This window comes from Camponotus floridanus, unplaced genomic scaffold (genome assembly GCF_003227725.1).
Source record: "Camponotus floridanus strain SB8 unplaced genomic scaffold, Cflo_v7.5 scaffold37, whole genome shotgun sequence".
Taxonomy (NCBI): domain Eukaryota; kingdom Metazoa; phylum Arthropoda; class Insecta; order Hymenoptera; family Formicidae; genus Camponotus; species Camponotus floridanus.
Window position 1 is genome coordinate 753,539 of NW_020229514.1, and position 27,676 is coordinate 781,214.

Here is a 27,676-nt window from a genome sequence, read left to right on the forward strand (position 1 = left end):
GAAGAGCGATTCCATCGGTCGCTTGAAAGGGCTCGAGAGATCCGAATCGGAAAAATCGGTATCACCACCGATGACGGAGCTGGAGAAGAAGAGATTGTCGTTGACCCTCGGCAAGGAAGTACTGGATAAGATGACGCAAAAAAAATTATCCACGCCTCTAGCGCCTCGAGAAACTCGCGGCAGCATTGCCGCTGCCTTAGCGATCGAAAAGATGCCAAAAAAATTTACGAAGACGCCAAAGACAATTTGCGCGTCCGATACACCCAGCGTAGCCAGCACCTCTCCAAGAACATGTTATTCTCTCGAGGCGTCATATGTCGAAGATTCGACCAAATCCAAAGACAAGAGTGATTTTCTGCTGGTGTTGACGCCCAATAACGAGAGTCCTAGTGACAAGCAACGTGTGGAAACCGTACTCGAAGAGTGGTCGAAAAAACCACCTTTATTGGCCGTGGCTATACCGTCCGAAAAAACGAAATCGAGCAAATTGATCTCGGGCAGCGAAGCGGACAGCATGACGGAAAGTTCGGAGGCTTCAGTGAAGACGGTGATTCAGCGGGGCGGCGTGATCGAGACGGAGGACGTGTCGCGGAAGATTGAATTTTTCGAAAACGTGGATAGGAGAGGGGAACGAGAAGCAGCAGCAATGACGACAACCACGTTTCACGACAAAAAGAAGCTGTCATCGTCGCAGAGCTTCGCCGACTTGAAAGAACTCTTCGGTGAGAGCGAATCGGCCAAGTATGGCCCGCTCGGCGGCAGGATCGATCGATCGCGATCGACGTCGCCGGGCGAAAAAACGATCAGCGAACGATGGAAGGCGGATGACAGTCCGACGCTATCGGAAATGACGATAGGCATGCGACAACAACAACCACGACGATCGTTCCGCTCCTGTTCACGGGAGCGTGAACACGACGCCAGACCGCACAGCGTCAGTCCATGTCGCGCGACCACGCGATCGAACTCGTCCTGCAGCGTGGACAGCGGCAGCTGGCTGCGCAGTTCGTCACCGGATCCCGAGAGGTATTGGCGCGCCTATCTGAAGCTGGTGCGAAACGGAGCGGTTCGTAGACTGCGAGCGCGCTTCGAGAGCGCCGAGGATCTATCGCGGCGGGTTAAGCTCGTCCCCGCGCCGAAGCGCTTCCGCAGCGATCCGGAACTGGCGCGGTGCTTGCTGAAGAGGACGACCGAGAGCGAGGCGGTTCGCGGCGCCTCCTGGAAGCCGCGAGAGCACGACGTCGACGTGGCATGGTTGCGTAGGAGATTCGAGACGAGGAGAGGTCGGCCGCGAGGACGAAGAGGCGAGTCGCCGCCGATCCCGCGGATGCCATTGCGTCGCGACAATCTCTCGATGCCGCACATCGACGTCATTAGCAAAACCGCCGAGCTGAAGGAACCGCAGGTCACCAGTACCATCACCAACCACGTGGCCAGGCGAGCGGAGACCAAGGAACTCGAAGCGAGGAGACCGGTCTGCCGAATGCGGAGGAGATTCGAGTTACCGGACGTCGCGGGGCGGACGTCCATAATGGGTGAGATGTTTACGTCGGCACCGGATGTGCGCGAACTTCGCGACATCGCGCCCTACCTGGCAGGGAAATGGGTGGCTCATCGGTACCCCAGTCGTCGCGACAACATGCGTTCTCTGTCGTCGCCGGCCGATCTTGAGATTCATCGAGGCTCCTCGAAGACGCGTTTGTCTTCTTCCAGAGGCGACAGGAAGAAACCGGAAAGACCGCGCGCTACTTCTTCGTCGCCAACGCGACCGAGAACACCCGCGTCGATCCTCAAATCGTCGCAAACGACTGCCTTCGCCGGACAACCCTTCGACCCCGACAAGCACAGACCGAGGTTCAGGTACCAACCACCGCCTCCACCTCCTTCGCCCATCACCGCGCGGAAGCATAGAACTTGGTGGCCAACCTTGCCAATCTACACAGCGCGACCAACCGTCACCTTCGAAGGTCTGATTCCCGTCAATTGTTTAAAGCATCTGAGCTGGATCTCAGAGTCTCTCTAAGTTTGAAGAGCAAGAAAGAAGACGTCGGAAAAGTTTTGCCGAAATTTTATTTTTATTTACATTCTTCGAAATTAGTCCAGTATTTTAAATTAAATAGATTATTATTTAAATTTGTTAATTCAGGTGATTCGATATAAAAATTATCGCGATTGGATATAAAAAAATCGCTCATTTTGCGACACCAATATCGTTTAGATAATTCCAAAGAGGAAGACGCGTTTAGCGACGTTTGCTTGGCGATGTACGTGTGACTTTGTTCAATCCCGAGAGTTTATTTTCATAGCTGTGTGTAGCACGGCTAATTATTATTTTAATTTTTTTCCGCTCATTCATAGAATACTCGAATGCACCCCCGCCGCCGCCAAAATCCCAGCACTGCAGGGACGATCGTCAAGGTAATGCCGATTATGAGCTCATCATTATTATTATGTAATATTTTTTTTTTCATATAAGCGTGCGAATTTTTTTATGTGCAGCTCACCTGTGTGCGTTTACGCGCGTGTGTATTCGATCATTGTGACGTCTCCCACTAAATGTATTAATCAATTAATATGTTTCAATCCAACATTATAATTAAGTAATAAGATCATTTGAAGATCTCGTCGACTAACACATGAACGACCTAAACAAAATATTTCCGAGATTGAAACCGCCAATTCTAAAGAGTGAAACTCGAGACGAAAGATACAAATTTCTTCGTGACGCGTGCAAGCACCTGGTACTACTTGCATCGTCATCGATCAATTCAAAGTCGCGTTCATTAAGGTTCGCGCGCACGTGACGCACTTGTTACACGTGTCACGATGATGCACAATGAAGCATGCCTCGACTCGGGAAGAGAGACTGCGCAACCGGGTTTGCATGAGCGGCCGAGCATGAGCGCAATAATCGACGATGTTCATCCGCGGTACGTTCATTAATTACCCCTCGCTCGTCATAAGTCACGCTCGTTTGATCGCGCCGAAAATAACGCGCGCTTTCGCGATGGCGAAATCACCCGCCGCGCAGTCCCCGGAGTTAGAAATTCGACGTTAAAACTGCATCGTGCGTTCGCCTGCTTTCTTGTTGGATGCGACAACCGTCAATGTCGAGTGTATCGTTGCATGTGAAAAAGGAATTGCTGCTCTGCGGAAAGTTTGCGCGTAAAATTAGGTCTTGCTTATAAATATTATACTTTCACGCTTTCTTACGTTCTTCGAGCGTCTTAATTGATGATTTGAAAAATGAAAAAGCATACATTAATCAATTACGTATTAGAAAGGTACAACCACGTAATCATCTAAATATATATCACGTTACGTAATAGAAAGGAAGAGAAGCAGATGAGATCAGGAAATGATGGAATCGCGATAGAGTGATGATGGCAACATTTGATGTCGACAAAGAGAAAATTGTGCTCAGCTGATTCGTTACTAGACCGATCGATAGCGCGCGATCAATTCTAAGTTGCTATCTCGCATCGTAAATTCCAGATGGGAAATCAGTTTCACCGGGATAATTGCGGGATAATCAAGATATCAGAGAGAGATAGCCCTAAATCATTTTGTCGGTTCTACCATGTACCAAGGGCATTCGACACCGAACAGTGATCGTATGCATGTTAATTGTCTAACGGAAAAGTAACAGTGAACTGGCTGACGTTCAATTTACACGCTTACAGTAATGTGACCGCACGCAATCGAGAACTCTCATTCAACGTATTCTGTTATCTCTTGAATACATAATTTTTCTTCATTATTTTAAATTAATTTAAATAATGAATAATGGCATTATTTAATTTTTTTTGTACGCGTTCAACATATTTTTCATCGACAATTAGAATTTATTGGATTCTCAACAAATATTGTTTGTTTAATTATCATCAAAAGAAAAAAATTCGATGATTTCAACTCTATCATAGACACAATATTTCCTAGAGAGAACATGTACTATAGTATATATAACTTATTGCGTTGTTAAAATTGGATAAGTAGTCGCGGTCACGATTATTTTCGACGATGACCATGCGCAAAGCCAAAGTAGTCGTCCACGTAGTCCGGTTATAATATCGCGCGATAAATCCGACTTGCTGCGTATGAATAGTCACTTGCCGTCATTGCATAATATAATTAGCATACCTAATTGCAAGCTTATGTGACCGAGTCTTTAACGTGAGATTATCCTTGGCATTGTACGCGCAAATAGCGTCATTCCAAATATTTAACGCGTACAAAGACAACCTGGATGCAATTGTCTTTTATCTAATCTCGCAATGATTGATACTTTCCCGCTCTTCGACAGACTCGTCGAATAATGCCTTCTCGATAATGGAATCTATTCTGTTGAACTTTGCTCCTCTATTTTTATTAAATCTCCACAAGATACACGCGAGAGAAGGAAAACAAATATCGATATTGTATCATTAAAATTGTGATCAATTAATAATGTATTGTAAAAAGCGATGAAACGAATGTAATAATAAAGTCCGCGATGTACGTTTGCGTCGCAACAACTAACAACGCGGCTTTGTAAGCGGCCTTGAACGCTTTTCTAGCGCGACGAATATGATTTTTTATCTTCGCGGATAACGACTTGGAGGAAGTAGCGTTTACCTCGCGCGAGTTTCCCCATAAAAATTACGTAATTAAGAGATACCTTGTTATATTTAGATGTTATTACGATTTTATGAGATGTAACGTTATATAACAGGAATAATTTCATATATATTTTCATATCAGTTGCGCGTTTTCGCAGAGAATTAATTTTAATCGTCGACTTTAATATCCCGAAATATAGATCGATGACGAATCCTGTTTTCGATATAAACAACATTCGAGTTGGGCGAGTGCGTCGCAAATCCGAAGACGTTCCTCGAGATTCGTGCTTGGTGAACCATTCTCCAAGGAGTAGGGAGTCGCGATAACCGGTGCTGACGTCGTGGAACCTCCTCAGACGCGTTTCGCGTGCGTCGCGCGACGCAGGTTCTTTCATTAACAGGTGTCAAAAAGAGGTGCGAGTGTAAATGGCAAGTGTAAGAAAGGATTCGATTCTGCTTCGAAGAAGCGCGTCGAACGCGCCGTTGAATTTCTCTTCCAAGTCCAAAATAAATTCGCGACGATCTCGCGGAGTTATCAGTGCGTGATCGATAATGACGATAATCGCGCTTATTTAATCGACGATTACGTTAGAGTGAATTCGAGTCGATTGTACCTACGTGCAAGGTTATCGCGTCTGATATCACCGGCTTTCGTCGACGTGAGTTTGCCTCTCGGACTTTGAACGACACGTTCTTATCGAGAACTCGTGAAATTTGCACACGATTGCCAGATATTCCAGAATTCCCAAAATGGTCTATTTCAAATAAAAATCGGATTCAGTCGCGATAAACGTTTTTAAGATATTGTTAAGAAGGATTTGCAAATTTGTAGGAAATAATTGAACGCAGAATGGAATGGAAATAAGTCGCCGATGTGAAACTTTCATTCTCCTTGAAAAAAAAACGATACGATACCGTCTTTCTCGCGAATATGTTGATCCACATTGCGCTGGAAACTCGGTGCTCATTTAAATAGAATAGCCATGAGAGTGCAAGTAGCACCTTTCTAAGGAAAAGATTTCGTCGGAACAACAAACACGCTTTGTTAAGACACTTAAGATACTTCGGAGGAATGATAGGAGAGGATCCTTAATAAGGCGAATCTTCTTTCAATAACTTTTGAATATCTCTATTCCTACAACAATGCTATAATTTTCCCTAAATGATGTTTTCCTTACGATATTTTTCCGCATACATAGCATTCGTAAAAATTACGCGAAAAGGTCAGGTTCATTTTCGTTAATTATGCATTGAGAAACTGCTAATTAAAGAGTTAACATCATTACTTTGCCCAGAATAATATCATGTCTGCACGAAAAGATGATGAACAATCATGAAAATTTTTTTCGAATCTTATTTACTTAAAACAAATAATTGAATAAGCACAATTACATATTTATAGATCACTCTGTATATTAATATTACACGCGGCATTTCGCGAATGCGTATTGGCACAGCAGCGAAAAACGTGACACGGAACGACACCGATCGTTTCGACCTTGATAGTCGATGTTGCACCTCGCGCGTTTCCACATCCGTTCGAGTAACCGTTACAACGATTTTACGCGGTTCTTAATATCCAAACCGACATAGAAGAAGTCGGACGTGACGTTTAAATAAACGATCGCGAGTCATCGTCCGATGGCAATAATAAATCGCGTTTCTCCGCGCGCGCGGTTTTCCGAAGACTCGTCGGCGAAGCCACAAGCACGTCCAAGTTGCTTAACGGCATATCGCGCTTTCCATTCTGCTCGCGTGTTATCGCGCAATTAATTTCGCGAGGATCATAATCGGGAAATCGGATTTTGAGTAATATCCGACGCGGCGATGCGCTCATCGATTTTATCTCTCAGGAAACTCAATAACGCTTGATAAAGGGAACCTCGACTCGCAATCTCTGAATCCGATAACAAGGCACAAAGCAAGACTAAGAGACACTCGGGAAGATAGTTGAATGATAAATCGTCGTGCAAATGCATCAATTTTTCGCAGACGATTTCGTATTTCGTGATGAATGAGATGGAAAGCAAGACGATATTGCCGCGCGTCGCGGATCTGGAGCGCAGTGTTCAGTGGACCAGCCTGGCGAACGACATCCACAACCTGGAGAGACGTTGCGACGTCAGACCGATGGCCCGTACCATCGAGAGGCATACCTATCATCGAGGTTCTATGCCGGAAATGCAACGGGCATGCACGGTGCTTTGCGATGATCCCGACGCGCTCTCGCAAAGAGACCCAGAGAGCTATCTGGAGCCGGAGAACTCCCGTTGGAGTTGGAAGCCGAGGACGGATTTTGAGCGGGAGTACTTTTACAAGGATTACAAGGACTATTACTGCGGTGGTTCAGGTGGTGCACGACTCGAACCGACCGTCCATGAGATCTCTGCGGGAGATCGAAGTTACCTGCAAGAGGAAACGCGTTCCTACGCAAGTCCCGTCGCACATTTTTCCTCGGCGCGTCACCCCATTGGACTCGAGAAGGAGCACTTCAGCAACAGCAGGGATCGGTTGCACGAGATTTTCGAGCACAATCGTTATCTCCGGCGACAGTTCTTCGCTGATACGAGAAATGCGCCACGGGATTCCAGCGGATTGCATTCCAAGAACTTCGGCAGGGGCAATCAGACGTCCAGGCGTTGCACCGGATTCGGCAGCACCGAGACGCTCACCAGCCAGAGCAATCAATCGTCCATGAGTAGTATAAATGATCGCAAGTCTCGGACGCAGACAACGCGTACTCCAGAAGAGGAAGAGGAGGACGACGTGTTGGTCGAATTCGCCAGAAGGAATAACATCGTCCCGCATAGGAAATTCAACATGAATTCACCTGGAATCGATCGCGAGAATGATGACGATGTCCGGAAAAATGGCAAGGTGCTCGTCAATATTCTACCCGGAAGCGAGATAAGACACGTCAACGTGAGAAATGTCCCGGTCGTTAATCCTGAAGAGATGAATAACGAACGAAACGAGGGCTCGCCGATTGTCGAAGCTCGAGAAGCGACATGCGAGCGAAGAATACTCGATAATCAGTGCCGCGAAGACGAAATTGATCGCGGCGCGTGGCGCCGAAAGAGGAACCTGCCCGAGTACATCTTTGGCGGAGACTCAAAGATCGATTCTCGACGGGACGGAACTTTGCCAAGCGATCGTTGCATCAGAAACGGACATCATTGCGACGCGACTGATCGACCGGCGCGGGACAAGTTGGAGCGAAACTGGAACCGACTCTCGCAAAATGAACCCTGTCCTTGGACGATCCCTCAAAAGCGGTCGAACCGCAATGTCGCGTCGAGGAACGACGGAAGGATACGCCAGGATCTCTGCAAATCCCTGCCGAATCTGACGATCCAGAAGCAGAACCTCGACGCTCCGCTTTACGTTGCACGAGCGGTCAATGTTCCCGAGGGATCCGCGTCGGACGATTACGCGCTCGATTCTCATATCGCGAGATCGGGTCACGGGTCGGGCCAATGTCGGGAGCAACGATCGGGACACGAGGGTCCGATACGCTCGATCGACCATGGACAATCGATATCTAAGGCGACGACAGTCTCGCTCAAGCGTTTGACCTCACGGAGCAAGATCGGGAAAGTTGCTCCTCCTCCCCCGTTGGACCTCAGCATGGTGAATGAACAATGCGAACGCATGGAGGCGGACGAAAGGAAATATCTAAACGACTATAGCATCGACGTGGCTATTCTGCGCAGCCAGGAGGATCTTGTAAAAGATCTGCTTACCGCTGAAAACAAACGGGACCGCGTCGTCGGCAACGTTACAAGGATCAACGACGTAGGTGCGCCTCGAAGTGGTCAATTTTGCGGAAGAAACGATGGAAGACGACTGTCTTTCCTACGCAAATCCTGCGGCGATCTCTCGCTGGTCGATGATCTTCGATCGCCGCAGCTCGTCAACGATTGCAAGAACCTCAGCAGCGATCCGCGGATGACGGTAGATCCTGTCAGACGTCCGATTGACCCTGATGCCTCCCGCCGTGACCGCCGAGCCAACCCTTTGTTCGATCAGACGAGTCCGATTGGCGGACTTCACGCCGCCGGAAGCACGCTTCCGTCTACGGTCTACGGACCGATTCCGTACAGTCAGTAAACATGCGCACAATTTTCCTGAAATAATGCTCTTCCTGCTGCGCGTAAATAGCCGCGCGGCTCTGTTAGAATCATTTTGCTATAGCTGTTGGTGATGATTGAAGAGGCGAAAAAGATAGAGTAAAGCATAATGAAGTAGCGTAAAGTAGGTTTCGTATTCCGGTGGCCTTTTCCGCGTTATGTTAATTAAAAAAACGCGATATAATCAGGTTCCGAATCGAGTCGGTACGCAACATGTTGAAAAATATCTTTACAGAATATGATAATAGAAAAATAATAATATAACAATAGAAAAATGAAATTTGTTTCTTAGAAATAATTAATGTTGCACACGCACCTCACAATTTGCTAGAATAACGAAAGAAAGTAGTCTCCCACGATTTACGAATGTCAACGATCAAAATGGAATTAAATTGTACCAAGAGAAAACAGAAAAGTGAATCGTAAAATACCGTAAATAAAAAAATAGACCCAACAAATAAGAGAAAGAGGAAGAATCGATCATGTGAGAATCTCGCTGAATGAAAGCGGTGAAAGGTGCCAACGGGAGGTTCCGCGTGAGATTGAAATTCGGTTTCTCATTTCGACATTTATAACAGACGCTTCGCGAGTTCGAGTCGTTACACGCTTTACAAATAGAATTACGCTAACGGTACGAAACTACTGGGCGAATCTAGCGCGATTTCACTGGGAAAGAATGAAAGTCACTGATTTAAAAAAGAGATTTCAATCTCTCATATTAAGACGCGAGGTAATAATCATCTCTTCCTCCCGCATCTTTTTTATCATCTTACTTTTATATAGGTATTTAAATATTATTTTTCATATAGGTATTTAAATATTATTTTTGACATAGGTATTTAAATATTATTTTTTATACAGATATATAAATATTATTTTAATATTTAAAGTATCAGAAATTTTTGCCACAAAAATTTTGCATATCAACGGACTTACTCGTTCTTTTACGGCGTATCTGTTTTTCCCCTAAACGCATCTCGCGATTGCGCTTTCCCGTTGGAGATGGTTGCAAGCTGGATACCGTGTTATCAGTCGTACGGTCTCGGTGCTGTCCGACGCATTGTGCGTGCGTGCGTTGCACCTCGTCGCGATAAACCTGGTCATTATCCCGCGTAGCGCGTTCGCTGATGAACAGGTGCGTGCGTAGCACTTCTGCTCTCTCCTGAAATATGAAGCTTCGTATAAGCCCTCACACGTGGTATCTCTGATAAGAGGCGAGAGGGAAGTTTCGCGCGAGCCGGTCGTTGACTGTTCTCTTCGTGCTTTTGCATAAATCAGTAAAGATTATTCGCGAATGTGCGGCAAACTGAGGATCCTCTTCCGAGGATGTTCGCGAAGATAATACGTGTATGTTATAACGTCGTGGATCGTTGTAAATTATTTAAAACTCGACATTTATCCAGTCGCGTGCGCGTCATCAGATGTAATCAAGCGTTTAAAATTATGTTTAAAGACCGAGTCTAGGTTTTTATCTCTCTGGTCGATGACCGCGGTTTAAATAGCGTTTCTCTTGGCGAAGAAGCCATATGTTCTAGGAATGAGCTAAACAAGCGACCGGCCTCTAAGTGGGTCGAGTCGCTGTCTCTCATGTTTGCCTATGATTCAATCTTTCTCTATAAAATGATATGACGCGCGAGATACGATGTTCGCATGCTCCAGTAATTCTGTCGGACTTGAACATCCTCGGATGAATAATTGCGAACTTTGGAGCACGTCGGAAAATCTCCTTCGAATGATCCTGTTAAAGCCACGTTAACTATCAGAATAATTACGTAATCGCGACGATCTTATTTGACATGATCAGGATTTGCAAATACAAATGCTTGACCGACAAAATGCATGCCATCATCACTTTTAATAATAACAAGGATTCAATGGGAGGATAATCGGATGATGACGCGATTAATAACTCGATAAAACGACACGTGTTTTGAAACTAACACCCAATAAGACGCTCGTATCAATCGAATAATTGAAGTCGAAAATAACAAGTATGTTAGACACACTTGGGAGTATAATTGAATACAGTTGCGTAAATATATACCCAGTGTCCCCAAAAAAATACGATAAAACGCGCGCTCTTATTCAGCTCGCGGCCGATCGATGCCGATAAAAACGTCCATTATTTAACGCAGAATCGCCGAGGCGTTATGTGGAGGGTGAGGTGACGATTCACTATCGCTCGCCGGTGCGTACAGAGGCGAAGGAACCGCTGAGCGAGGAGGAGCTCGCGCGGCGAAGCGCGGAGAATATGCGGCGCGTCTACCAGGAGGAGCGTCGTCGCAAGTATCTCCAGGAGTTGCACGACATCGACTCCCGCAGGCACACGGATAACTTTATGTAAGTGCAAACAATCTCTTCCTATTTCTCTCTCTTTTTATCATCTTTTTAATTCGAGAAATCGCGGGAGAAAGTTCGAACTGAGGAGTTTTTATCTTTTCCTTTTTTAGAGGGAGGGAAATTATTAAAGAAATGAAAAAAAAAAAAACGAACGCTTTTCTTAATTTTTATTTCGACATTTTGCGCTGAAAGATGTGTACTTGATTTTCGCTGCATTTTTTCCGACAAGATAATATTTTAAAAGATGTTTATAACATGGGACATGTGCATTCTCAGCTTGTCGTTGGTTTGTAAACACTTCCTGCTATTCACCAACAGCCATTGCGTAACGCGTCGCGCGTCGTGAGTTGTTTTACGCGGGCGTTACAATGAACGCGTAGGTGAGCAGGTAAATAGAGAAATCGAGAGAGAAAGAGAGACAGAGAGAGATTTCATCGACATTTTTCCCCCCTCCAGGGAAAGATGCTCCTCGTTCTTGAATGTTTGTGATAGTAGAAAATCCCAGTTACCTTGGTTGAAGGAAAGCAGATGAAATTAAACTAACGTAGCTCCTAATGAAGATTATCAAGTATTTGACTGTAAAATATCGACCGATTATTTTAAATTTCGATAAAGAATATAAAGCTAAAGATGATTGAAAATAAAAAAATTGGAAAAGAATAAAATCTACATTTCTCTTGGAAATCTATACATCCGTAAATACTCGATAATCATCGGGAAATGGAATGGCATTTGCTTGGAGCAAACAGAAAAGACAGTCCACGGTTCGAGAAATAGTTTGATTTCGACAGTTTCAACAATTGCAGACCCTCGCAGAAGTCGCCTATACCTCTGAATCGCTATGACGATTTCGTGGACGATCTGACCCAGCGAAGTCGGTCTCAAGATCAAACACCGGAACCGCGTTTGATCGCGCGGGCGTTATACAACTTTGTCGGGCAGTCCTCGCGGGAATTGACTTTCCGACGCGGTGACATCATATTTGTCCGACGACAAGTTGACAAGAACTGGTACGAAGGAGAGTACAATGCGATGATCGGGCTGTTTCCTTCCAACTATGTCGAGGTATAAATCGCTGATCCAGATTGTAAAAGTATAACGCGAAAAGTATGCTCGCGTGGCTAAACAAATTTTTAACCTTTAATAATGCAGATTCTACCGTACGACGGTACGATGCGAACGACACCGAAGAAGGCTCATGAAGGACAAGCACGGGCCAAGTTCAACTTCATTGCCCAGACTAATCTCGAATTGTCCTTAGTGAAAGGTGAGCTACGGTTACAAGTCGAGAGAGAATTTTTTAAATTTATCTTGAGATAAAATTGTACGTCCAAATTATTTTTCGAATTATCGTTTCTCACGCGGTGTATTTGTTTACAGGCGAATTAGTGGTCCTGACGAGAAGAGTCGACGAAAATTGGTACGAAGGTCGCATAGGAAACAGAAAGGGAATATTTCCGATCTCCTACGTCGAAGTCATCGTGGAACCCGGACATCGATCAGGTAATTTGCAGAAGCGAGAAATTCAATTGCGATATCAAATCGACGAGATTTGTATGAAAAAAATGTATATTTTTCAGAGACACCGATTCAGAACAAACCGGTCGCGTCTCCGGCGGCGCACAGTCTCTTAGCGAACGGCTCGTCCGGAGGGAAACTGAGTATGGGACCCCATCATTACGTGCCGTCCATCCCGGTCAATATCAACACAACCCAGCCCCATTACAATTCACTGGTAATTATCTCGCGCGATATCTTATATCGTTGTCAACGGAAACGTTGTTCAAGGTTTTAATATAAAATGAGAGACTGTTAATAAATATTCGCGTAACAGATGTCTTTTGTTCTTGCAGCCACGTATGGGAGGGAGCAAGTTGCATGTATCGCAACTCAGTGAAACGTTGCACATTGACACGCATTCGGAACCAATTCCGTAAGTCTGCGAGTTCTTTAATTCAATGAAATCTTTAATACTCTATCGTCTTAAAGAATTTAATTCGAATTACTTCTCAAGTTTAATTTTTAATTTGTATGCATTCATTATTTTATTGAAAAAAATATATTGTTTAATTTGTATACAAATAAAAACTCCTTGCTTCTCATAAAGGTATCGAGCGTTGTACAACTACAAGCCGCAGAACGACGACGAGCTGGAATTGAAGGAGGGCGATACAGTGTACGTTATGGAAAAGTGCGACGATGGATGGTACGTCGGTTCCAGCCAGAGAACCGGCTACTTCGGCACCTTCCCCGGAAACTACGTGGAGAGATTGTGAGGAAGGCCGACGATCCGGGACTTGAACGTTGCGCATCGTATCAAGGTCCAGGATAATATTCACCAAAGCATTAAACGGAATCGTTAAGGTAGACAGCGAATTTCTTTGCGTTTAACCCGATCGTTTCCGGCGATATAAATACTTTCAGCATCCTTGATTGAGAAGAGTTTTCACAAGTCATCGATAAGATCGATAGAGATTTTTGCGAACCTCTGGGATTTTTAACTTTTGTTTTTAGCATGACTACGTTGCAGCAAATAAGTATCAATTATGATTATTATTTTATCTCTGTTTTATTTTGTATGTTTGCAGTTTTATTAGACGCGCATCTTACATCAAAAAATTTTAATTGCCGTCTCTTTTGTAGCTTAATAATTAAGTTTTAATCATATGTTTATATTTTCGATATTATTTAATGAATATGTTTTAATTCCACACATTTTGGAGATACAATATATTTATGATAACAATTATATGATAATTCGCGCGAAAAAAATTGATATAATTATATGATACACATAATTCGCGAAATGTCACCAATACAACGAATGAAACGTCTAATTAAATCCTCGCGATCGTGTCGCATGAAAATTTCCGAAAGTTCGGTGAATAAAAATCATACATCATGCAATGTGAGCAATATTCTTATCTCCCTGAACGATAAATTATTTGAGAGGGTTAAGCGTTCACATTGAAAAGTAAAGAATGTCACACGTCTTCCTTTTTGGATCTAACGATGAAGCTATCAATAACGCAATTAAGATAAATATTAGAAGTGTCAATGTGTTTGCGGCGAGGCTTAATGGAGCTCTCATACGATCAGAATTATTATCGTTAAAGTATCAACATTTAAAATACACATCAATATCGATATCACATCTCGCATCTAATGTAACATATCGACAATTTGGTATGATTCTCATAAAATCAAACGATCTTATTGATAATTAAAATACCAAGAATCTTATTGATAATTAAAATACCAAGAATAGTCAGAATTACTGATCGTATCAGGGCCCTTTCTGGCGTCGGATTTACCAAAAGATTAGCAAGATAGTCCGCTAGAATACGCAAATTTGTAAGTAGAATTTGTAAGTAGTGTACGATAACGATTTTAGTAAATTATTGTTGTTACTGTTTCTGGCAAGCGCGCTTACCGCTATCAAGGAAGATATCTTCTATCTTCAAGTCAACGTCCGGCGAGTTTCGCGATGTATCATCGAAAAAAAACAAGTGTAAAGAAAGTACGACATCGAAAAGTTCCGAAATATCCGAGATAGCGGATGATATAATTTGAGATTTTAGGGCAGCTGTTTTTTCCGAGGGGCAAGAATTAGAATCTGCGCGCGGAAATTTGTGTTGAATTAGAGAGAACGGCGGTTTCCCTATGATTTCGTATATTGTAGATAAAATCACTGTTATTGTTGGATTTGTGAGTATTTCGAGACTAACGGACTTATAATTGAAAGTTTGCCTACCCAAATTAATATTTTTGTAAACATTATTTGTACCCACAGAGAGTTATATATAAATATACAACATATATAGAATAGATATATATATATATATATATATATATATATATCTATATACATATACATCTATACTTATACATATGCGCATACAGAGATCATATATACTGTGTACATCGCATGATAATATATAATATATACATATATATAAAAATATCATGTATCACACGAATAATTAGCAAATATCGCAACGTTATCACGAGCATGCAGACATGTAACAAAGATATGTATATACATATACATACTACAAACGACTATGAACATGCAAATCATCGATGAAGGAATTACCAGTTTCCTCGCGAGATGGAAAAAAGATTGTCGGCGATTATCCAAGTTGATCTTCTCTAATGTCACTTCACCATTACACGATCGCCTACCTTATAAACGCTAGAATAACAAGAAACGAACGCAGTCGAGAATCAGACAATACTATTATTACAATAATTCTAGAGAAATATAGAGAGAGAAAGATGTAATGTGACAAGGGCATTATACAGACGCCGAAGTGTACCCGATAATATGATTCGAATATGGTAAAGTGTCGTTTTTTTACCTTCAAAAAGAATTTGTGCAAAGGACCGAAGATCGTCCCTCTTTTCTTCGCTCCGTATCTTCAGAGCACATTTAACTTACGGTCTTTCTTTTCTTTCCCGAAGAGAAGATCAAAGCTTGAAAAAGAAAATTTTTTATTTTAATATTATATTTCTATCTCAAATGTGTGGTAATGTAAAAGTAAACAAATTTTGTTTTCTAATCAACGTAATTTAAAGAAGTCTGAAATCTATCTCAGATACATCTAAATATATTATTAAATGTGCAATGAAGATACGAGCTTGCTCGCGTGCGTCAAGAAACATTACGTTTTGTGTATCACGCAATTTTGTGCATACACGTGCGCATATATCCATACATATCCCGTTAAATTCTAAGATTTAAAGTTTCAAGTTTAATGCGTTACAAGACAACTAGAAGAGATCGTTGATTCTATGTTGTCCAGTCCTTCTTCTCGTTCATGAAAAGAATTGGCGGTTCTAAAATTTTTAGGATATATTGATAATAAGTGTAACATAATTCTCTTTTTATTAGTATTAATTTAAATTTAACATTTTTGAAGAAAGCTATATAGTATATTATATATATATTTTCACGATATATATACAAATTTCACTCTATATATATGAAAAAAATTGTATTTATATTAAGTGATATTATTGATAATATCAAAAATTCAATGGTTAGAGTAATGCTATCGTTTCGATTTAACATATAATATATAACTCGCTCATATCAATAATTTTGATTAATTTTTTTTCAAATTTTTTATTAGTTAACGATTTCACTTTATTTGTTTTCACATCTTGCACTCGCGTTCTAATAATATTACATTGTATTATATATCCTAGATGCAAATAAAACCTAGTCCATTACCAAAATTTGTGAATTCGGAAATCGCGATAATTAATAACTTACCTCATGATAGATCACAAAGATTATGTTAGATGATTACATCAGCATTTCAAGTAAAAATATTACCTTTCTTATTGTTGTTTTCCATTTGCCAACTTTGTTCATTTCCTTATTCGCGAATATTTGTGTAATTTCACTTGTAAAACTTGAAAAACTTAAAATTATATATATATTATTTCGATAATGTATTAACAAGATAATTTTTTTAAATGTGAGAAATTTAAAGGTACGTATACATATTATTTTTAATGCAATAATCTATTTGTCATAACATTGTTATATATTATAATTGTACATAAATACTATTTGAATATATCGATCATTGATTACTGGAAGGACGCAAGTACCGTAAAATAGGATACCGAAGATTGCAGAACCTTTGAAATAAGAATAAAATATTTCCTTAAAGGAACTCTCTAAAGACGCATTATACTATATATATTATATTATAAAGATTATAATATTGGTGAAAATCTATTTTAAAATCTTCTTTACCGTAGTAAAACTTTTCAGGGAAAAAATATAAAGTCCTCCGGCGGTCAAAATATTCGGTTGCAAGCTCCTTCTCATCACGTTTAGAAGCAGTCTTTGTGATTTTACTGGTATTTTATACCAGGAGCAATTGTATCTGCAATATTGTAGTGATATGCATTTCAGTAATCAATTTCTTCAGTTTCAATTTAACTCTAAATCTCAATCGTAGATTTATACATATTAAAATTGGAATTGTCATCTTACATCTTATCGTGCATTTGTAAGCTATGGTCTATCAATTTTTGGCCTTGCAGAGAGAAACAAAATAAATGAATCAATTGACCAACAACAAATGCCGTACACCTTATCGTTTCCAGAATGTCATCTAATTGTACTGCCATCTCAAATGCGGTAAATATATATTAATTTTTTGCACTGAATAATATTTCCATTATCTAAATGCGCAAGAAAATTACAATATTCTTATTAAAGAACGTACTTGCAGCAAACTAATGCTCATCGCTACAGTAACTATCGCAATTTGTATGGCAAAAGTGACGGAGAAAGTATCTTCCAGAAGCTCCGCGAATCTATTAATGTTACGAAAATATCTATTGAAAATCTCTTCTCACATAATGAGTTACCGATTTATTAATTTTTTCTAAAGATACAGAATAGAAAGATACAGGAGATTTATTTGTTCTAAAGATACTGAATATTCTTTATATATACTTACTGTAAGGCTTGCCAGTGTGCATGTACAGATATAGCTATTTTTTGATTGTACATGCCAATTAAACTATTATTTATTTTCAAATCTGCGGCATTATTACATGTCAAGTTTTCGAAACGAAATCTGCAAACATTTAGATATTTCTAAATTTCTTATCCAAATTTATGATATAAAAAGATAATAGAAAAAATATTAGTATATCCTTACCCAGCTACAGCGAAGATGCTGCAGACATGCTCAACGTAAGTCAAAACCATGCAGTCGTGCGCGAGTACACCCGTTATAACTATCATTATAGCTATAAGAGCATGGAAGAAAATGTAATAGAAGTATTCTCTGTCATCGTGAACGAAATAATGGGCTTCATAGGGCAGTAATATAGGACGGGATTCGTTGAGTGGTAACACAATATCTAATATTTGCGGTGTTAGACTAATTAATACAAACATGGGACAACATATGACATAATATGCTGCAATATAAATAAAATTTTTTTACATTCATTACACGTAAAATAGAAATCGAGCGATATATACCTACAGGAATATATGAAGGAAAATAATCTTGCTTTTGCCGCATACATTTTCATAATTTCGCACTCTTCTGGACTTTCTAAATGTTTCCAATGACTATATAATTGATCAGTGAGCTTTTTAATCTGGAAAAGTAGTTTGTATAGAATTAGTTTGTATCGAATTTTAATTTAACCATAATCGCAAAAATATGAGCGTGAATAATAATAATAAAAATTTAAAATAATATTTTTTAAACAATACATAATATATAAATGTTTATATTATTATACTTTGCCACTGTTAAATTGGCATGTGTATAATTTCACTATAATCACAGTGTGCATTAGATATGTTGGTATTGTCATAAAAATACAATGCACGTCTCTGTCACATTGAATAAATTTGCCCATCTAAAACATAGTATCATAAAGCACGACATTTATATCACATTTTAATCAAATAATTTCTTAATTTTCATTTTCGCAATTACTGATAGAAAATTCGTAAGTGGATGCATCAACCTGTGGAACTATCACAGAAAATTCAGTCATAGTCACTAGAATCACTCGAAGCAATCTCTCTCTTCGATTCTGATAAGGCCACTGACCCGCCAATGATAGCATTCTTTTCGTAATACTATAATAATAATTCCAGACAGATTCCATAGTTTTCAAAGAGATATTTTGTCTTCGATAGCGTGCAGCTTACTAAATTTTTCGTCTCATTTTCCGATGTAAAGAACGAATAAATATTTAAGTGGGAAAGAATAGAATGTCATGTGCGAAAATACTACATGTCAAAAATATTCAATTTCACATATCACGTTTTGTGATGCATACGATGAATAACAGTCTGTCAAATGGTAGAAATGATATCTCATCGCGCGAAATGTACCGTGCGATTATAGTATCCAAAAAAATAAGTGCAACCTAGCGTTCCCTTCATATATTTAATGGTTTAATGTAAATGTTAAGATATCTATAGGTTATATATATATATGTAGGTTATATGAAACAGGGTATGTATGACATACCAATTATCATATAAAAAATTTATATTGTGCCGTATTGGCGTGCATAATGGTTCTTTATTCTACAATTTGTAAAATATTTCACATTTCTATGTTGAATTCGTAGCTATATAATCTTCTTATTCTGAGAATACATTAAAGTACGATTAACAATATTTAACAATTTGATTCTTAAAATGTGCAAATGTCACAAATTAAATTGCAATAGAAATTTTTAACAATAAAGTACATACTTGCAACAAAGTGACACTCATTGCTACAATACCTATGAACATTTGTATAACTAAAGTTACAGAAAAAGTATTTTTCAGAAACTCTGCGTATCTAAAAAGATATTTCTATTGAAAGTATATTGAAAATTTTCTTCAAACAAATATTTATTAATTTATTTTTGCACATTTCGAATTACATATTACTTATTTATTAATTAGGAATAATTTAAATTACGATTTATTAATTAAGCATAATGCATCACTCATTGAACTCTAGAATAGGTAAGTGAATTCACTTCAAGTAACTATCTTTCGAAACAAAAAAACCAAAGTTAAAAAGATGTTAAAATATTTTTTAAATTTTCAATTAAGTTTCGATAACAAGTAAGATAATTAAAAAAAAAATCTTTTAGTCTCTAACTTTTTTCTCAAATATAAAAGTAGAGAAAATTATATTGATAGAAGATATAAATATATAGATATCGATAAATCTCTCTTTATTTAACTGAATGACAAAAAATAAGCTCTTGGAATGGTATATCATCTTTCTATTTTGAGTCGCAAACTGTTTTTGGTTAAGATAAAATATGCAGTCTATAGTTATTATGTCTATGGATAGTTTTATATATCTTACCTCATTATATTAAAGTTTTTTTAAAGAAAAAATATAAATTTTTAAGAAGCAAATATTTTTAAAAAAATTCAACGAATTTCATGCATAGCATCAATATGTTTGCGAAGTCCGATTGTACCATAATGAAATCAAGCATATATGGTCATTGAAAAATGTAATCAAAGATTATTATCATTATGACTACTAATTTTTATGTCATCATGGATATTTTATATCAGTTATCAATTTGAATCTCTTGTTTGTATGTTTAAACTCAAACTGATGATATTACTATATATTATATATTCTAAATACAATTACAAGCTACTGAACTTTTGGTTAATATATATTATTCTAAATGTTATATTAGTCTATTGCCATAACAATACTATTAAGTTTACAGAAATATTATTTTAATTTATCGATCATTGATTATTGGAACGATGCGAGTACGGTAAAATATGACATCGAAGATTGTAGAACCTTTAAAATGAAAGCAAATGTATAAAATGTTTAAAAATAATTTTGTAGAATCTTGTAACATGAGATTCATAAAAATTTCTTTACCGTCATGAAGCTTTTCAATGAAAAAACGTATATTCTGCCAGCGCTTAAAATATTCGGTTGCGAGCTTCTTCTCATGATATTTAAAAGCAGTTTTTGCGATTTCACGGGTATTTTGGACCAGGAGCAATTGTATCTGCAATATTGCAACATTATGCATTTCAATGATTACTTATATTTTGACAGTCCATTATGAAATTATATATATATATATATATATATATATATATATATATATATATTAGAATTGAAATCATCTCACATCTTATCATGTATTTGTAAACTATGATCTATCAATCTTTGGCCTTGCAGACTGAAGCAGAATATATGAATCAATTGACCAGTAACAAATGCCATATATCTCGTTGTTTCAATAATGTTCTCCAATTGTACTACCATCTCGAATGCAATAAATATATTTTAATTTCTTCCTCATTAAATAATTATAAACGTAAATTTAACAATTTGATTCTTAATATGTGCAAATGTCACAAATTAAATTGCAATACAAATTTTAACAATAAAGTACATACTTGCAGCAAAGTGACACTCATTGCTACAATAACTATGAACATTTGTATAACTAAAGTTACGGAAAAAGTATTTTTCAGAAACTCTGCGTATCTAAAAAGATGTTTCTATTGAAAGTTTATATTGAAAATTTTCTTCAAACAAATATTTATTAATTTATTTTTGCACATTTCGAATTACTTACTGTAAAGCTCTCCAATGTACATGAACGGATAATGCTATTTCTTGATTATATGTCTTACATTGTATATCTTTTGATTGTACATTTATCTTATCATTTTCTTTGTCGGTATTATGTGCTAAGTTTTGGAAACGAAATCTACGTGCATATAAATAGCATAAAAATTAGTAGTTAATATGCATAAAAATTAGTAGTTAATCAATAGTTGGCTTTATTTTTTTGAACTTATTAACTTATTAATTATATTAAAGATAAAACAAGAAAATACGAATTATTCTTACCCAGCCACAGCAAAAATTCCGCAAACATGTTCGATATAAGTCAAGATCACACAATCATGCGCAAGTAAACCCGTTAGAACAATGAATGTAGATATAAGGACATGAAAGAAAATGTAATAGAAATATTCTCTGTGGTCGACAAAATAATGACACTCGTGAGGCAATAATATAGGACGGGATTCATTAAGAGGCAACAGCTTATCTAATATCTTTGGTGTAAGACTAAATAGTACAAACAGGGGACAAGATATATAATAATAAGCTGTAATAAAAGTATAATATAATAAAACATGTCTGTTTTCTATTGGTTGGCGATCCAATCAGTGCGCATTATTTTATATATGTAATAGCCATCGATTGATGAAATATATTCTCCTAATAACTTAGAAATGCCGTTCCCGAGTAGCAATATTGTGTTGAAATATTATCGAAAATTAATTTCTGAATTACTTGTAAAATATATTTCGCAAAGAGATATGCTAATAAAACGGATTACGATTAGTAATATTGTGTTTTTTAATATCCTTGAAAATTTGCATCTGACTTATATCAGGAAAATATAATTCGCATAGAGATTGATAATGCAGTTCACAAGCAATAGTGTATCTTAATATGCTCGAAAATTTATTTTTGAGTTATTGGCAGAGTATATCTCGCTAAAAGGTATTCTTGATTTGTGCAGAATAATAGTTAACTGATGATTAATATATACGTAAAATAATGCGCACTGATAATTTGGATAATAGATCTAGGAAACACAATTTTTCGTACACGAATAAATCAAAGAAATCAATCTCGCTTTTGCTCCATATGTTTTCATAATTTCATATTCTTTCTGACTTTTCAAATTTTTCCAATCGTTATATAGTTGTTCAGTAAGATATTTAATCTGGAACGTAAATACTGAACTTTGTTAAATAATTTAATAATTATTGTAAGAGGCTGTGATGAATAATTATAAAAATTTGTAAAACTATATTTACAGATAATTTACGAGTAACTAATAGAAAGTAGAATATTGCGATTAAGAATAATCGCGTAAAAACTGAAGAAACTGTTTTGTGATTAATGTGTAATATAAATGTCCGTATTATCATACTTTGCTACTATAAAATTGACATGTGAGTAACTTCACCATAATCACAGTGTGCACAAGATACGTCGGTATACCTATTAAGATGCATTGCAGATTTTTACCACATTGAATGAGTCTTCCCACCTAAAAACATCGTTATAATCAGATTAGAAAACTTAATGTTTTGTATATTATATTTTAATTAAATAATTTTGAATTCTATTTATATATGTTACAAAGAAATAATTCGTCACAACCTGCGTAACCATCACGGAAAGCTCAGTCAAAAATACTATTGTCATTCGAGGCAATCTCTCTTTTCTCTTCTGATAAGGCCACTGACCAGCCAATGATAGCATTCTTTTCGTAATGCTGTAATAATAATTCCAGACAAACTCCATAATTTTCAAAGAGACACACTTTATCCTCGACAGTGCACAGTTTACTAAATTTTTTTCGTTTTCCGGTGTAAAGAACGAAATACATAAATATTTTAGTAGAAAAGAATGGAGTACGAAAATGCTACATGTCAAAAATCTTTAATCTCACGTATCACGTTTTATGATGCATACGATTATAAATAACAGTCTGTCAAATGGTAGAAATAGTCTTATCGTGCGAGACATATCGATTATTTATAATATACAAATAAGTAAGTGCAAAGCGTTCCCTTCATATATTTAATGGTTTGATGTAAATGTTAAGATATCTGATAGAAATAGGTTATATGAAACAGGGTATGTATGACACACCAATTATCATATAAAAAATTTATATTGCGCCGTATTCGCGTGCATACTGATTATTTATTCTACAATTCGTAAAATATTTCACACTTTCATGTCGAATTCGTAGCGATACAATCTCCTTATTCTGAGAATACATTAAAGTCGATTATCAATTTAACAATTTGAATCTTAAAATGTGCAAATGTCACAAATTAAATTGCAATACAAATTTTTAACAATAAAGTACATACTTGCAACAAAGTGACACTCATTGCTACAATAACTATGAACATTTGTATAACTAAAGTTACGGAAAAAGTATTTTTTAGAAAATCTGCGTATCTAAACAAATATGTCTATTGAAAGTATATTGAAAATTTTCTTCAAACAAATATTTATTAATTTATTTTTGCATATTTCGAATTATATATTACTTATTTATTAATTAAAGATAATTTAAATTACGATTTATTAATTCAGCATAATTCATCATTCATTGAACTCTAGAATAGGTAAGTGAATTCACTTCAAGTAACTACCTTTCGAAACAAAAAAATCAAAGTTAGAAAGGTGTCAAAATATTTTTAAAATTTTCAAATAATAAGTTTCGATAACAAGTAAGATAATTAAAAAAAAATCTTGTAGTCTCTAACTTTTTTCTCAAATATAAAACTAGAGAAAATTATATTGATTGAAGATATAAATATATAGATATCGATAAATATCTCTTTATCTAACTGATTTACAAAAAATAAGCAGGCTCTTGGAATGGTATATCATCTTTCTATTTTGAGTCGCAAACTGCTTTTGGTTAAGATAAAATATGCAGTCTATAGTTATTATGTCTATGGATAGTTTTATATACTTTACCACATTATATTAAAGTTTTTTTTAAAGTAAAAATGTAAATTTTTTAACAGCAAATATTTTTAAAAAGTTCAACGAATTTCACGCACAGCATAAATATGTTTGCGAAAACCGATTGTACCATAATGAAATCAAGCATATATGGTTATTGAAAAATTTAATCAAAGATTATTATCCTTATGACTAATTTTTATGTCATCATGGATATTTTATATCAGTTATCAATTTGAATCTCTTGTTTGTATGTTTAAACTCAAACTGATGATATTACTATATATTATATAATCTAAATACAATTACAAGCTACTGAACTTTTGGTTAATATATATTATTCTAAATGTTATATTAGACTATTGCCATAACATTATTATTAAATGTACAGAAATATTATTTCAATTTATCGATCATTGATTATTGGAAAGACGCGAGTACGGTAAAATATGACATCGAAGATTGTAGAACCTTTAAAATGAAAGCAAATGTATAAAATGTTTAAAAATAATTTTGTAGAATCTTGTAACATGAGATTCATAAAAATTTCTTTACCGTCATGAAACTTTTCAATGAAAAAACGTATATTCTGCCAGCACTTAAAATATTCGGTTGCGAGCTTCTTCTAAGAATGTTTAAAAGCAGTTTTTGCGATTTCACGGGTATTTTGTACCAGGAACATTTATATCTGCAATATTGCAACATTATGCATTTCAATGCTTATATTTTGACTACTTTGGTTACTTATATTTCGACAGTCCATTGTGAAATTATATCTGTATCTTAGAATTAAATCATCTCACGTCTTATAATGTATTTGTAAACTATGGTCTATCAATCTTTGGCCTTGCAGACTGAAGCAGAATATATGAATCAATTGACCAGTAAAAAATGCCATATATCTCGTTGTTTCAATAATGTTCTCCAATTGTACTACCATCTCGAATGCAATACATATATTTTAATTTCTTCCTCATTAAATAATTATAAAGGTAAGTTTAACAATTTGATTCTTAAAATGTGCAAATGTCACAAATTAAATTGCAATATAAATTTTTAACAATAATGTACATACTTGCAGCAAAGTGACACTCATTGCTACAATAACTATGAACATTTGTATAAGTAAAGTTACGGAAAAAGTATTTTTCAGAAACTCTGCGTATCTAAAAAGATATTTCTATTGAAAGTATATTGAAAATTTTTTTCAAACAAATATTTATTAATTTATTTTTGCACATTTCGGATTACATATTACTTACTGTAAAGCTCTCCAATGTAGATGAACGGATAATTCTATTTCTTGATTATACGTTTTACATTGTATATCTTTTGATTGTACATTTATCTTATCATTTTCTTTGTCGGTATTATGTGCCAAGTTTTCAAAACGAAATCTACGTGCATTTAAATAGTAAAAATTAGTAATTAATCAATAGTTGGCTTTATTTTTTTGAACTTATTAATTTATTAATTACATTAAAGAAAAAACAGGAAAATACGAATTATTCTCACCCAGCCACAGCAAAGATTCCGCAAACATGTTCGATATATGTCAAGATCACACAATCATGCGCAAGTAAACCCGTTAAAAAAATGAATGTAGATATAAGGACATGAAAAAAAATGTAATAGAAATATTCTCTGTCGTCGTCGACAAAATAATGACACTCTTGAGGCAATAATATAGGACGAGATTCATTAAGAGGCAACAACTTATCTAATATCTTTGGTGTAAGACTAAATAGTACAAACAGGGGACAAGATATATAATAATAAGCTGTAATAAAAATATGTTGTAATATAAAACATGTCTGTTTTCTATTGGTTGGCGATCCAATCAGTGCGCATTATTTTATATATGTAATAGCCATCGATTGATGAATTATATTCTCCTAATAACTTAGAAATGCAGTTCGCGAGTAGCAATAGTGTGTTGAAATATCCTCGAAAATTCATTTCTGAATTACTTGGGAAATATATTTCGCAGAGATATGCTAAATAAACGGATTACGATTAGTAATATTACGATTTTAATATCCTTAAAAATTTGCATCTGACTTATCAGGAAAATATAATTCGCATAGAGATTGATAATGCATATTATAAGCAATAATGTATTTTAATATGCTCGAAAATTTATTTTTGAGTTATTGGGAGAGTATATCTCGATAAAAGGTATTCTTGATTTGTGCAGAATAATCGTTAACTGATGATTAATATATACGTAAAATAATGCGCACTGATAATTTGGATAATGGATCTAGAAAACACAATTTTTCTTACATGAATAAATCAAAGAAATCAATCTCGCTCTTGCTCCATATATTTTCATAATTTCGTATTCTTCTTGACTTTTCAAATTTTTCCAATCGTTATACAGTTGTTCAGTAAGATATTTAATCTAGAACGTAAATACTGAACTTTGTTAAATAATTTAATAATCATTGTAGGAGGTTGTGATGAATAATTATAAAAATTTGTAAAACTATATTTACACATAATTTACAAGTAACTGATAGAAAATAGAATATTGCGATTAAGAATAATCGCGTAAAAACTCAAGAAACTGTTTTGTGATTAAAGTGTAATATAAATTTCCGTATGATCATACTTTGCTACTACAAAATTGACATGTGAGTAACTTCACCATAATCACAGTGTGCAGAAGATACGTCGGTATACCTATTAAGATGCATTGCAGGTTTTTACCACATTGAATGAATCTTCCCACCTGAAAAGATCGTTATCATCAGATTATAAAATTTAATGTTTTGTATATTATATTTTAATTAATTAATTTTGAATTCTATTTATCCATGTTATAAAGAAATAATTCGTCACAACCTGCGTAACCATTAGGGAAAGCTCAGTCAAAAATACTATTGTCATTCGAGGCAATCTCTCTTTTCTCTTCTGATAAGGCCACTGACCAGCCAATGATAGCATTCTTTTCGTAATGCTGTAATAATAATTCCAGACAAACTCCATAATTTTTAAAGAGACACTTTATCCTCAACAGCGCACAGTTGACTAAATTTTTCTCGTTTTCCGGTGTAAAGAACGAATAAATATTTTAATAGAAAAGAATGGAGTACGAAAATGCTACATATCAAAAATCTTTAATCTCACATATCACGTTTTGTGATGCATACGATTATAAATAACAGTCTGTCAAATGGTAGAAATAGTCTTATCGTGTGAGACGTATCGATTATTTATAATATACAAATAAGTAAGTGCAAAGCGTTCCCTTCATATATTTAATGGTTTGATGTTAAGATATCTGATAGATATAGGTTATATGAAACAGGGTATGTATGACACACCAATTATCATATAAAAAATTTATATTGCGTCGTATTCGCGTGCATACTGGTTATTTATTCTACAATTCGTAAAATATTTCACACTTTCATGTCGAATTCGTAGCGATACAATCTCCTTATTCTGAGAATACATTAAAGTACGATTATCAGTTTAACAATTTGAATCTTAAAATGTGCAAATGTCACAAATTAAATTGCAATACAAATTT

General features: G+C 36.4%; 3 protein-coding genes across 16 annotated transcripts in view; 2 read left to right on the top strand and 1 right to left on the bottom strand.

Annotated features, from left to right (window-relative positions):
- The window catches only part of LOC105255123, a 68,306-nt gene extending 54,007 nt beyond the window's left edge, over positions 1 to 14,299 (top strand). For 10 of the 14 annotated variants that reach the window (XM_025410999.1, XM_025411006.1, XM_025411008.1 and 7 more), the window contains 8 exons: positions 2,359 to 2,418; positions 10,864 to 11,068; positions 11,860 to 12,133; positions 12,221 to 12,335; positions 12,449 to 12,571; positions 12,649 to 12,803; positions 12,922 to 13,001; positions 13,176 to 14,299. In XM_025410999.1, coding sequence (XP_025266784.1) covers positions 2,359 to 2,418; positions 10,864 to 11,068; positions 11,860 to 12,133; positions 12,221 to 12,335; positions 12,449 to 12,571; positions 12,649 to 12,803; positions 12,922 to 13,001; positions 13,176 to 13,344 — 1,181 coding nt within the window. In that variant the 3' untranslated portion in view covers positions 13,345 to 14,299. The remainder of the gene's footprint in view (positions 1 to 2,358; positions 2,419 to 10,863; positions 11,069 to 11,859; positions 12,134 to 12,220; positions 12,336 to 12,448; positions 12,572 to 12,648; positions 12,804 to 12,921; positions 13,002 to 13,175) is intronic. The other 4 variants (XM_025411001.1, XM_025411010.1, XM_025411007.1 and 1 more) reach the window with 2 other exon arrangements.
- Positions 5,034 to 8,708, top strand: LOC112638783. The gene has a single exon (XM_025411012.1). It carries the CDS (start codon positions 6,609 to 6,611, stop codon positions 8,706 to 8,708), a length of 2,100 nt encoding a protein of 699 aa, XP_025266797.1. The 5' UTR covers positions 5,034 to 6,608.
- A 2,313-nt stretch (positions 14,300 to 16,612) lies between the features above and the next one.
- On the bottom strand, positions 16,613 to 27,121 carry LOC105255147. Its single transcript, XM_025411082.1, has 18 exons — positions 26,986 to 27,121; positions 26,753 to 26,872; positions 22,577 to 22,696; positions 21,478 to 21,797; positions 21,200 to 21,334; positions 21,018 to 21,108; positions 20,747 to 20,883; positions 20,488 to 20,620; positions 20,355 to 20,403; positions 18,587 to 18,768; positions 18,356 to 18,475; positions 18,091 to 18,208; positions 17,758 to 18,022; positions 17,554 to 17,673; positions 17,317 to 17,407; positions 17,082 to 17,218; positions 16,839 to 16,971; positions 16,613 to 16,720 (listed from the first exon to the last, which is right to left on the bottom strand). The coding sequence occupies exons 1-18, from the start codon at positions 27,085 to 27,087 to the stop codon at positions 16,670 to 16,672; spliced, it is 2,424 nt and encodes an 807-aa protein (XP_025266867.1). The 5' UTR covers positions 27,088 to 27,121; the 3' UTR covers positions 16,613 to 16,669.
- Between the last annotated feature and the right edge of the window lie 555 nt (positions 27,122 to 27,676).